General features: G+C 29.8%; 1 protein-coding gene across 3 annotated transcripts in view; it reads right to left on the reverse strand.

Annotated features, from left to right (window-relative positions):
* The window catches only part of LOC143248434 (mesoderm induction early response protein 1-like), a 55,422-nt gene that overhangs the window by 20,478 nt on the left and 20,868 nt on the right, over positions 1-14,076 (reverse strand). For all 3 annotated transcript variants that reach the window (XR_013026986.1, XM_076496792.1, XM_076496793.1), the window contains 2 exons: positions 8,279-8,373; positions 959-1,040 (listed from right to left, as the gene is read on the reverse strand). Coding sequence is in view for 2 of the 3 variants with exons in the window: in XM_076496792.1 (XP_076352907.1) it covers positions 959-1,040; positions 8,279-8,373 (177 nt within the window). In the remaining variant the exon portion in view is untranslated. The remainder of the gene's footprint in view (positions 1-958; positions 1,041-8,278; positions 8,374-14,076) is intronic.

The raw sequence follows: 14,076 nt of genomic DNA on the forward strand, positions 1-14,076 counted from the left end.
ACTCTGTATAGATATATTCTTGATACATCCTCCTGTTAGTATGTTAATTTAAACTCTGTATAGATATATTCTTAATACATCCTACTGTTGGTATATTAATTTAAACTCTGTATAGATATATTCTTAATACATCCTACTGTTGGTATGTTAATTTAAACTCTGTATAGATATATTCTTAATACATCCTACTGTTGGTATGTTAATTTAAACTCTGTATAGATATATTCTTAATACATCCTACTGTTGGTATGTTAATATAAACTCTGTATAGATATATTCTTAATACATCCTACTGTTGGTATGTTAATATAAACTCTGTATAGATATATTCTTAATACATCCTACTGTTGGTATGTTAATTTAAACTCTGTATAGATATATTCTTAATACATCCTACTGTTGGTATGTAAATTTAAACTCTGTATAGATATATTCTTAATACATCCTCCTGTTGGTATGTTAATTTAAACTCTGTATAGATATATTCTCAATACATCCTACTGTTGGTATGTTAATTTAAACTCTGTATAGATATAATATTCTCAATACATCCTACTGTTGGTATGTTAATTTAAACTCTGTATAGATATATTCTTAATATATCCTCCTGTTGGTATGTTAATCTTTTCATTGAGTTTTACCTTTAAAAATTACATGAGAAAATAACACATTTAACCAAATTAAACCACACATGATCAGACAGTATTTCAAAAATTTTACCTATTTCTGTATAATATTACATGTAGGTAAGAAAAACTAAAACATTATCACAGTTCGTACTTTATGATAAACATTTGATAATTAAAATGTTTATGTTCATTTGACATAGAATTACTAACCAATGTTACTCCCTATTAAAATTTACAGTAAGGTTTTTCTTTTGACTTACTAAATTTATAGAAGCATACAAAATAAAATAAAATATTTTTGGATATTCACTTTCAATAAATGTACTAACCAACAAGATGAGAAGGCTGCATTCGTCTTCTACGGAGGGCTTCATCAACATTGTGTCCACATTGCAACAACAAATACAATGACTGTAAAACACAATTTATCTTTCGGTTACTGGTATCAATAAATTCTTCATAATAAAAGTGTGCAACAATATAAATCAGAGTTAAGAAGACTTTCCTAAATCACTGAAGCCACCCTTACTTAACAAACTGACATGAAGTACTCCACAACTCTTATCACACAAAAATACTAAAGCAGTGATAGAACTCATTATAATTATTACAAAAAACAAGTCACAAGACTGAAACTGTCAACCACCAAAATGATTTCAGGAAAACAAATTTATTAAAAGAAATACGTGGCTATCTTTCACTCTGTACACTGGGGGATACAACAAGCTATGTCACAAAACATTACTATAATACATTTTTAAAAGCATACAGTAATAAGATATAATTTTCCATTAAATAAATTATTACGGGTACGTCCACTGGGTGTAACTTGTATACAGGCAATGATACACAGTTCAACAATATTTACAATAAATCTAAGCTTTCTTACTGTGTCATGATAAAAACTGGTAAGATTTTATTAAAAATGATACACAAAATGAGATTGTTTTAACTAAGTATTTGAATTAAACAATTTTTGGTTTCTGTATTGTAGTTTATATGTTCTCAGACTTTGAATATTTCAAGTATTGTTTTCAATTTTTGTTTCTGTATTGTAGTTTATATGTTCTCAGACTTTGAATATTTCAAGTATTGTTTTCAATTTTTGTTCTGTATTGTAGTTTATATGTTCTCAGACTTTGAATATTTCAAGTATTGTTTTCAATTTTTGTTTCTGTATTGTAGTTTATATGTTCTCAGACTTTGAATATTTCAAGTATTGTTTTCAATTTTTGTTCTGTATTGTAGTTTATATGTTCTCAGACTTTGAATATTTCAAGTATTGTTTTCAATTTTGTTCTGTATTGTAGTTTATGTGTTCTCAGACTTTGAATATTTCAAGTATTGTTTTCAATTTTGTTCTGTATTGTAGTTTATATGTTCTCAGACTTTGAATATTTCAAGTATTGTTTTCAATTTTTGTTCTGTATTGTAGTTTATATGTTCTCAGACTTTGAATATTTCAAGTATTGTTTTCAATTTTTGTTCTGTATTGTAGTTTATGTGTTCTCAGACTTTGAATATTTCAAGTATTGTTTTCAATTTTTGTTCTGTATTGTAGTTTATATGTTCTCAGACTTTGAATATTTCAAGTATTGTCTTCAATGAATTGCTCTATTAAATGTTTAAAGTTAAAAACAGAACAAACATTTCTATATTTATACATATATATTTAGATTATTAAACCTCTCTACTGTGCATTTTAAAACATAACTAACACATAAGTACTTCGAATATGAAACTAAAATTTCAGTTAAATTTAACTGCCTATCTCATTAACACATGTGACAATGCTAAAGCATTAGTGAGACTACAAGTACCAACAATGCTGAAAATGTTTGACAAGTCGGTGTGGAATTCTTCATATCGACTTACAATAACTCCAGGGAAACAGTTTTAAAATGTTAACTTTATGTTGGTTACAAACGTGTAGCTCAACAAAGTTTAATTGGTTGAGAAATCTCAAATGTATGAGTAGAGAACAGGCATGGTATTTGTCAAGAGTTCCAAAATATTTATATCTCTCTCTTCTGAACATACCCTGACAGAAGTAAACAGAACAATTAACCTAGATTATTTGTTTATATGGAACAGTCAAGTTGTTCTCAAACTTTATAAATAACTAACTGAAGTTGTGTGGTAAGGTTTAAAAATGTTTCTTCAAGGTTTCTTTTCAGAGAAATTAAAATTTATATAAATCTTTGAGCAACAATGAAAATTTTAATTGCAATTTCATTGGTATACACTGATAGCACTATTGCTAAACTAAATGTTGAATAAAACAAAATATAGTGACAAAGGCAGTACAGAGGTGACCATAATCACACTGACCTATCTGTAACCAGAAAGTTAAACATGTCCCAGTACTACACATGCTGATGTACAAAGATGAAAGTTCTGTATACCCCATGACTTTTTATAGAATGTCACTCAACATGTATCTTATGTCAAAGTTATGAACCATTCCTTTTATCCTAGAATGGTACAGTTTATGAAGGAAGACTATAAATACTGGATACAATAAACTGAAATACTGAAATATTTCACGTACTCTGAAGGTTACATACAATATATATACAGTACAATGGACAAATGTGTTTCTATTCTATACTTGTACTCCAGTCTGGGTCTGACTGACATGTAAATTTACCATCACTTTGTACTCCAGTCTGGGTCTGACTGACATGTAAATTCACCATCACTTTGTACACCAGTCTGGGTCTGACTAACATGTAAATTTACCATCACTTTGTACTCCAGTCTGGGTCTGACTAACATGTAAATTTACCATCACTTTGTACTCCAGTCTGGATCTGACTGACATGTAAATTTACCATCACTTTGTACTCCAGTCTGGATCTGACTGACATGTAAATTTACCATCACTTTGTACTCCAGCCTGGGTCTGACTGACATGTAAATTCACCATCACTTTGTACTCCAGTCTGGGTCTGACTGACATGTAAATTCACCATCACTTTGTACTCCAGTCTGGGTCTGACTAACATGTAAATTTACCAACACTTTGTACTCCAGTCTGGGTCTGACTGACATGTAAATTCACCATCACTTTGTACTCCAGTCTGGGTCTGACTAACATGTAAATTTACCATCACTTTGTACTCCAGTCTGGGTCTGACTGACATGTAAATTTACCATCACTTTGTACTCCAGTCTGGGTCTGACTGACATGTAAATTCACCATCACTTTGTACTCCAGTCTGGGTCTGACTGACATGTAAATTTACCATCACTTTGTACTCCAGTCTGGGTCTGACTGACATGTAAATTCACCATCACTTTGTACACCAGTCTGGGTCTGACTAACATGTAAATTTACCATCACTTTGTACTCCAGTCTGGGTCTGACTGACATGTAAATTTACCATCACTTTGTACTCCAGTCTGGATCTGACTGACATGTAAATTCACCATCACTTTGTACTCCAGCCTGGGTCTGACTGACATGTAAATTCACCATCACTTTGTACTCCAGTCTGGGTCTGACTGACATGTAAATTCACCATCACTTTGTACTCCAGTCTGGGTCTGACTGACATGTAAATTTACCATCACTTTGTACTCCAGTCTGGGTCTGACTGACATGTAAATTCACCATCACTTTGTACTCCAGTCTGGGTCTGACTGACATGTAAATTTACCATCACTTTGTACTCCAGCCTGGGTCTGACTGACATGTAAATTCACCATCACTTTGTACTCCAGTCTGGGTCTGACTGACATGTAAATTCACCATCACTTTGTACTCCAGTCTGGGTCTGACTGACATGTAAATTTACCATCACTTTGTACTCCAGTCTGGGTCTGACTGACATGTAAATTCACCATCACTTTGTACTCCAGTCTGGGTCTGACTGACATGTAAATTTACCATCACTTTGTACTCCAGTCTGGGTCTGACTGACATGTAAATTTACCATCACTTTGTACTCCAGTCTGGGTCTGACTGACATGTAAATTCACCATCACTTTGTACTCCAGTCTGGGTCTGACTGACATGTAAATTTACCATCACTTTGTACTCCAGTCTGGGTCTGACTGACATGTAAATTTACCATCACTTTGTACTCCAGTCTGGGTCTGACTGACATGTAAATTTACCATCACTTTGTACTCCAGTCTGGGTCTGACTGACATGTAAATTTACCATCACTTTGTACTCCAGTCTGGGTCTGACTGACATGTAAATTTACCATCACTTTGTACTCCAGTCTGGGTCTGACTGACATGTAAATTTACCATCACTTTGTACTCCAGTCTGGGTCTGACTGACATGTAAATTTACCATCACTTTGTACTCCAGTCTGGGTCTGACTGACATGTAAATTTACCATCACTTTGTACTCCAGTCTGGGTCTGACTAACATGTAAATTCACCATCACTTTGTACACCAGTCTGGGTTTGACTAACATGTAAATTTACCATCACTTTGTACTCCAGCCTGGGTCTGACTGACATGTAAATTTACCATCACTTTGTACTCCAGTCTGGGTCTGACTAACATGTAAATTTACCATCACTTTGTACTCCAGTCTGGATCTGACTGACATGTAAATTTACCATCACTTTGTACTCCAGCCTGGGTCTGACTGACATGTAAATTCACCATCACTTTGTACTCCAGTCTGGGTCTGACTGACATGTAAATTCACCATCACTTTGTACTCCAGTCTGGGTCTGACTGACATGTAAATTTACCATCACTTTGTACTCCAGTCTGGGTCTGACTGACATGTAAATTTACCATCACTTTGTACTCCAGTCTGGGTCTGACTGACATGTAAATTTACCATCACTTTGTACTCCAGTCTGGGTCTGACTGACATGTAAATTTACCATCACTTTGTACTCCAGTCTGGGTCTGACTGACATGTAAATTTACCATCACTTTGTACTCCAGTCTGGGTCTGACTGACATGTAAATTTACCATCACTTTGTACTCCAGTCTGGGTCTGACTGACATGTAAATTTACCATCACTTTGTACTCCAGCCTGGGTCTGACTGACATGTAAATTTACCATCACTTTGTACTCCAGTCTGGGTCTGACTGACATGTAAATTTACCATCACTTTGTACTCCAGTCTGGGTCTGACTAACATGTAAATTTACCATCACTTTGTACTCCAGTCTGGGTCTGACTGACATGTAAATTCACCATCACTTTGTACTCCAGTCTGGGTCTGACTAACATGTAAATTCACCATCACTTTGTACACCAGTCTGGGTCTGACTTACATGTAAATTTACCATCACTTTGTACTCCAGTCTGGGTCTGACTGACACGTAAATTCACAAACGTGTTTTAAGTACAAACAATTTTGTGTTTCTTCATTTATTATAATAAAGCCATATCAAACTATCTGCTGCATTCATCGAGAGGAATCGAACCCCTGTTTCTGGCATTGTAAATCTAAAGACGAACAAATAGTTGTGTAAGACAACTGATTTTTTGTACATCTAACTAAATGCTTGTCAAACATTACGTAGATACATTTACTAAAATCAGAATAAAAATGAACATTTCTTCTCCAATACAAAATCACACAATCAGACTGACCCAAGGCATATTTAGTTAATGTAGATATGGTTATAGAATTAAATGGGTAATACCTGCAATTTGGTTCATAGGATCTATTCATCAAAATCATTACATGATTTTCTTGTACCTTATTTAACATGTTTAATTAATATTAACTTTCAATCAGAGCAATCTAGCACCTCAGATCTTGGCCAAAAATTAATGAGATATTTAAAGTCTTTACTTATAAAGATTAGAATGATTTTTTTATCAGGTGGATACACTTACTGTTAAGAATATTTTCAGCCATAAATTGAAGCTATTCACAAGTTTTTTTTAGGCTTGGCCTGTGTTATTAAACACTACATACTAAACACTTTAACCCTTTCATGATTGGTGATTCTAACTGCATGTCATGGTCGTTTAGAGGGTTATTTTCAAAACTTAGTATATTATTTTTTATTTACATTATACTAATTAGTAGAGGATAACATCATAGCTGATAACCCATATTTTAATAGTGTATAAGTTTTAAGTTCTTAATTTAACACAGAAATATTTAAACTAATCCTGGATTTCCCCTAGTGTGACACATTTACCCCAAGCATCCCACCTTCTCTGTTTTATTCACCACTCCTCCAACAAGTATGGATTTTAAAGTAAATTACTTGCTATAAAATCATCATTGCTCAGATAAACCATAACTGTTTATAGCCTCTAATCCTGTTTGGTTACAGAACTGTCAAATAGAAAATGAAAGCCTTCTTGTCACACCCACCTGTCCCATCTCCTGTTTCAGGATTTGTTAATAGTTCTTCCATTTGTTTAAAACTATGTTATCTATAACCAATAGAAAGGCTTACCTATGAAATAACGTATTGTAATAACACTTTCTGAAATGAGAATTGTCAATTTCTCTTTTGGTGTAAGCTTCATTTGAAAAGATAACAAGTAACTTGGAGGAATTTTAACACTTTAAAAGCCAGAAAGATTGTCTACTTTTTGCATATTATGTTCTTTTGTGCATTATATAATTAGATAAAAATGATTTAGTGCATTAGTATTAGTATAAAAACGTATGGTTAACGGTCATGAACAAAAAAAAGGACCTAGGTAAGAACTTTATTGTTTTTCATGTTTATTCTTTGTTTAATATCATACAAGTAACTACACTGTAAAATTAGAGCTCTCCTAAAGTTAATGTGAGCTACATGTTCTCCAAAAGATTAACAACTTATTTTGGTATGAATATCAGCAGTTAGTTGTTCATAAGACAATCACAGAGCAATAAAAAATTTAAATATAAATAGATGTATACTGTTACATGTCTAAAGCTTCTTAGGACAAAAAATGTAGTACCATATTACAATTTGAAGTCATTCTAGAAGGGAAAAAAACAATTTTTTTTCCCAAGATAACAAGATCAGTCAAATTGACCGACCCTGTAAACAGCTTTGATAAAGAAAATAACAGGTAAAATAAGTGTTTTACTGAAAACAAATATTTGAAAGATGTTTAGGAGGTTTTAGAGATTACACAAACAACATGATTCTTGGGACAAAGAATTCTCTTTGATCATAAAAGGAAAATCATTTTGCACTCAGATTAGTATTATTAGTAATAATGAAATAAAACTCAATATATGCACAAACAAATTGTTAGTGAAAACACTTCATTAAAAATCTGTTTGTGTGTGCACAAAAGTCTTGTAATGTTTACTAAAAGTCTACCAAATTTTATGAAAATACACATGCTTATTTAAAAGATTTACTACAAATATTTAACGTGTGCAAATGTGTATATGAACTAGTGTATTTCATACTGAATGCAAGCCAACAGGGTTAAGTAGATAACTACAGCTAGTGTTACCGATTATATCCTCATCCGAGATGAAACTAGCACTTAGCTACAATTTCAAATTCTACACAAATCTAGCAAACATAAAGGAACAAAAGAAAATATAACTTAAATAAATACAGAAAAATGAATTAATGTTCATAAAAACATTTTCAATAATAATGTGGGCTAAAAAATTGCAAAAAGTTACAAGTCCTGCTGTGAAGACAAATAACTAATAAATAGCATACAACAAAGACACAATTTTACCTTTTCATCATCACGGATGTGACTTCCTAAAGGAATAGCTTGAACACCTTGGCAATCACGGTAAGAATGTTGTGCTTGGTGGAGGTAATACTCCACTATAAAAAATAGGGGTTAATTTATGGTATTAACTATATTATATTAATTCAAATTTCACTAATAAATATTCTGGTTTACAGCTTAACAATGACCAATATACTTACAGCTTCTTTACATACATTATATTTACTGTTTAGTTACAATCAACATACTTACAGCTTCTTTACATACATTATATTTACAGTTTAGTTACAATCAACACGCGTACAGCTTCTTTACATACATTATATTTACAGTTTAGTTACAATCAACATACTTACAGCTTCTTTACATACATTATATTTACTGTTTAGTTACAATCAACATACTTACAGCTTCTTTACATACATTATATTTACTGTTTAGTTACAATCAACACACTTACAGCTTCTTTACATACATTATATTTACAGTTTAGTTACAATCAACACACATACAGCTTCTTTACATACATTATATTTACAGTTTAGTTACAATCAACACACGTACAGCTTCTTTACATACATTATATTTACAGTTTAGTTACAATCAACACACAGCTTACAGCTTTATATTTACATTATATTTACAGTTTAGTTACAATCAACACACTTACAGCTTCTTTACATACATTATATTTACAGTTTAGTTACAATCAACACACTTACAGCTTCTTTACATACATTATATTTACAGTTTAGTTACAATCAACACACTTACAGCTTCTTTACATACATTATATTTACTGTTTAGTTACAATCAACATACTTACAGCTTCTTTACATACATTATATTTACAGTTTAGTTACAATCAACATACATACAGCTTCTTTACATACATTATATTTACAGTTTAGTTACAATCAACATACATACAGCTTCTTTACATACATTATATTTACAGTTTAGTTACAATCAACATACTTACAGCTTCTTTACATACATTATATTTACAGTTTAGTTACAATCAACATACTTACAGCTTCTTTACATACATTATATTTACAGTTTAGTTACAATCAACATACTTACAGCTTCTTTACATACATTATATTTACTGTTTAGTTACAATCAACATACTTACAGCTTCTTTACATACATTATATTTACTGTTTAGTTACAATCAACACACTTACAGCTTCTTTACATACATTATATTTACTGTTTAGTTACAATCAACATACTTACAGCTTCTTTACATACATTATATTTACTGTTTAGTTACAATCAACATACTTACAGCTTCTTTACATACATTATATTTACTGTTTAGTTACAATCAACACACTTACAGCTTCTTTACATACATTATATTTACTGTTTAGTTACAATCAACATACAGCTTCTTTACATACATTATATTTACTGTTTAGTTACAATCAACATACAGCTTCTTTACATACATTATATTTACTGTTTAGTTACAATCAACATTTACAGCTATTTATACATTATTTTACTGTTTACACAATCAACACACTTACAGCTTCTTTACATACATTATATTTACTGTTTCAATCAACATACTTACAGCTTCTTTACATACATTATATTTACTGTTTAGTTACAATCAACACAATTACAGCTTCTTTACATACATTATATTTACTGTTTAGTTACAATCAACACAATTACAGCTTCTTTACATACATTATATTTACTGTTTAGTTACAATCAACATACTTACAGCTTCTTTACATACATTATATTTACTGTTTAGTTACAATCAACATACAGCTTCTTTACATACATTATATTTACTGTTTAGTTACAATCAACATACTTACAGCTTCTTTACATACATTATATTTACAGTTTAGTTACAATCAACATACTTACAGCTTCTTTACATACATTATATTTACTGTTTAGTTACAATCAACATACTTACAGCTTCTTTACATACATTATATTTACAGTTAAGTTACAATCAACATACAGCTTCTTTACATACATTATATTTACATTTAGTTACAATCAACATACTTACAGCTTCTTTACATTTATATTTACAGTTTAGTTACAATCAACATACAGCTTCTTTACATACATTATATTTACTGTTTAGTTACAATCAACATACAGCTTCTTTACATACATTATATTTACAGTTTAGTTACAATCAACACACATACATTATATTTACTGTTTAGTTACAATCAACATCAGCTTCTTTACATACATTATATTTACAGTTTAGTTACAATCAACACACTTACAGCTTCTTTACATACATTATATTTACAGTTTAGTTACAATCAACATATTACAGCTTCTTTACATACATTATATTTACATTTTATTTACACAAATTACAGTTACAATCAACATTATATTTACAGCTTCTTTACAGCTACATTATATTTACTGTTTAGTTACAATCAACACACTTACAGCTTCTTTACATACATTATATTTACAGTTTAGTTACAATCAACATACTTACAGCTTCTTTACATACATTATATTTACTGTTTAGTTACAATCAACATACTTACAGCTTCTTTACATACATTATATTTACAGTTTAGTTACAATCAACATACTTACAGCTTCTTTACATACATTATATTTACAGTTTAGTTACAATCAACATACTTACAGCTTCTTTACATACATTATATTTACAGTTTAGTTACAATCAACATACTTACAGCTTCTTTACATACATTATATTTACAGTTTAGTTACAATCAACATACTTACAGCTTCTTTACATACATTATATTTACTGTTTAGTTACAATCAACATACTTACAGCTTCTTTACATACATTATATTTACTGTTTAGTTACAATCAACATACTTACAGCTTCTTTACATACATTATATTTACTGTTTAGTTACAATCAACATACTTACAGCTTCTTTACATACATTATATTTACTGTTTAGTTACAATCAACATACTTACAGCTTCTTTACATACATTATATTTACTGTTTAGTTACAATCAACATTCTTTACATACATTATATTTACTGTTTAGTTACAATCAACATACTTACAGCTTCTTTACATACATTATATTTACTGTTTAGTTACTTCTTTACATACATTATATTTACAGTTTAGTTACAATCAACATACTTACAGCTTCTTTACATACATTATATTTACTGTTTAGTTACAATCAACATACTTACAGCTTCTTTACATACATTATATTTACAGTTTAGTTACAATCAACATACTTACAGCTTCTTTACATACATTATATTTACAGTTTAGTTACAATCAACATACACGCACAGCTTCTTTACATACATTATATTTACAGTTTAGTTACAATCAACATACTTACAGCTTCTTTACATACATTATATTTACAGTTTAGTTACAATCAACATACTTACAGCTTCTTTACATACATTATATTTACAGTTTAGTTACAATCAACATACTTACAGCTTCTTTACATACATTATATTTACTGTTTAGTTACAATCAACATACTTACAGCTTCTTTACATACATTATATTTACAGTTTAGTTACAATCAACATACTTACAGCTTATATTTACAGTTTACATTACATTATATTATATTTACTTTAGTTACAATCAACACACTTACAGTTACAATCAACATACTTACAGCTTCTTTACATACATTATATTTACAGTTTAGTTACAATCAACATACTTACAGCTTCTTTACATACATTATATTTACAGTTTAGTTACAATCAACATACTTACATACATTATATTTACAGTTTAGTTACAATCAACACACTTACAGCTTTTTACATACATTATATTTACAGTTTAGTTACAATCAACATACTTACAGCTTCTTTACATACATTATATTTACAGTTTAGTTACAATCAACATACTTACAGCTTCTTTACATACATTATATTTACAGTTTAGTTACAATCAACACACTTACAGCTTCTTTACATACATTATATTTACAGTTTAGTTACAATCAACATACATACAGCTTCTTTACATACATTATATTTACAGTTTAGTTACAATCAACATACTTACAGCTTCTTTACATACATTATATTTACAGTTTAGTTACAATCAACATACAGCTTCTTTACATACATTATATTTACAGTTTAGTTACAATCAACATACTTACAGCTTCTTTACATACATTATATTTACAGTTTAGTTACAATCAACATACTTACAGCTTCTTTACATACATTATATTTACAGTTTAGTTACAATCAACATACTTACAGCTTCTTTACATACATTATATTTACAGTTTAGTTACAATCAACACACTTACAGCTTCTTTACATACATTATATTTACAGTTTAGTTACAATCAACATACTTACAGCTTCTTTACATACATTATATTTACAGTTTAGTTACAATCAACACACTTACAGCTTCTTTACATACATTATATTTACAGTTTAGTTACAATCAACACACTACAGCTTCTTTACATACATTATATTTACAATTTAGTTACAATCAACACACAGTACAGCTTCTTTACATATTATATTTACAGTTTAGTTACAATCAACATACTTACAGCTTCTTTACATACATTATATTTACAGTTTAGTTACAATCAACACACTTACAGCTTCTTTACATACATTATATTTACAGTTTAGTTACAATCAACATACTTACAGCTTTTTACATACATTATATTTACAGTTTAGTTACAATCAACACACTTACAGCTTCTTTACATACATTATATTTACAGTTTAGTTACAATCAACACACTTACAGCTTCTTTACATACATTATATTTACAGTTTAGTTACAATCAACATACAGCTTCTTTACATACATTATATTTACAGTTTAGTTACAATCAACACACTTACAGCTTCTTTACATACATTATATTTACAGTTTAGTTACAATCAACACACTTACAGCTTCTTTACATACATTATATTTACAGTTTAGTTACAATCAACACACTTACAGCTTCTTTACATACATTATATTTACAGTTTAGTTACAATCAACATACTTACAGCTTCTTTACATACATTATATTTACATACATTTAGTTACAATCAACAACACAGCTTCTTTACATACATTATATTTACAGTTTAGTTACAATCAACATACAGCTTCTTTACATACATTATATTTACAGTTTAGTTACAATCAACACACTTACAGCTTCTTTACATACATTATATTTACAGTTTAGTTACAATCAACACACTTACAGCTTCTTTACATACATTATATTTACAGTTTAGTTACAATCAACACACTTACAGCTTCTTTACATACATTATATTTACAGTTTAGTTACAATCAACACACTTACAGCTTCTTTACATACATTATATTTACAGTTTAGTTACAATCAACACACTTACAGCTTCTTTACATACATTATATTTACAGTTTAGTTACAATCAACACACTTACAGCTTCTTTACATACATTATATTTACAGTTTAGTTACAATCAACACACTTACAGCTTCTTTACATACATTATATTTACAGTTTAGTTACAATCAACACACTTACAGCTTCTTTACATACATTATATTTACAGTTTAGTTACAATCAACACACTTACAGCTTCTTTACATACATTATATTTACAGTTTAGTTACAATCAACACACTTCTTTACATACATTATATTTACTTTAGTTACAATCAACACACTTACAGCTTCTTTACATACATTATATTTACAGTTTAGTTACAATCAACACACTTACAGCTTTTACATACATACATTATATTTACAGTTTAGTTACAATCAACATAC

Source organism: Tachypleus tridentatus, chromosome 4, assembly GCF_004210375.1.
Source record: "Tachypleus tridentatus isolate NWPU-2018 chromosome 4, ASM421037v1, whole genome shotgun sequence".
In the NCBI taxonomy this organism is placed as follows: Eukaryota; Metazoa; Arthropoda; class Merostomata; order Xiphosura; family Limulidae; genus Tachypleus; species Tachypleus tridentatus.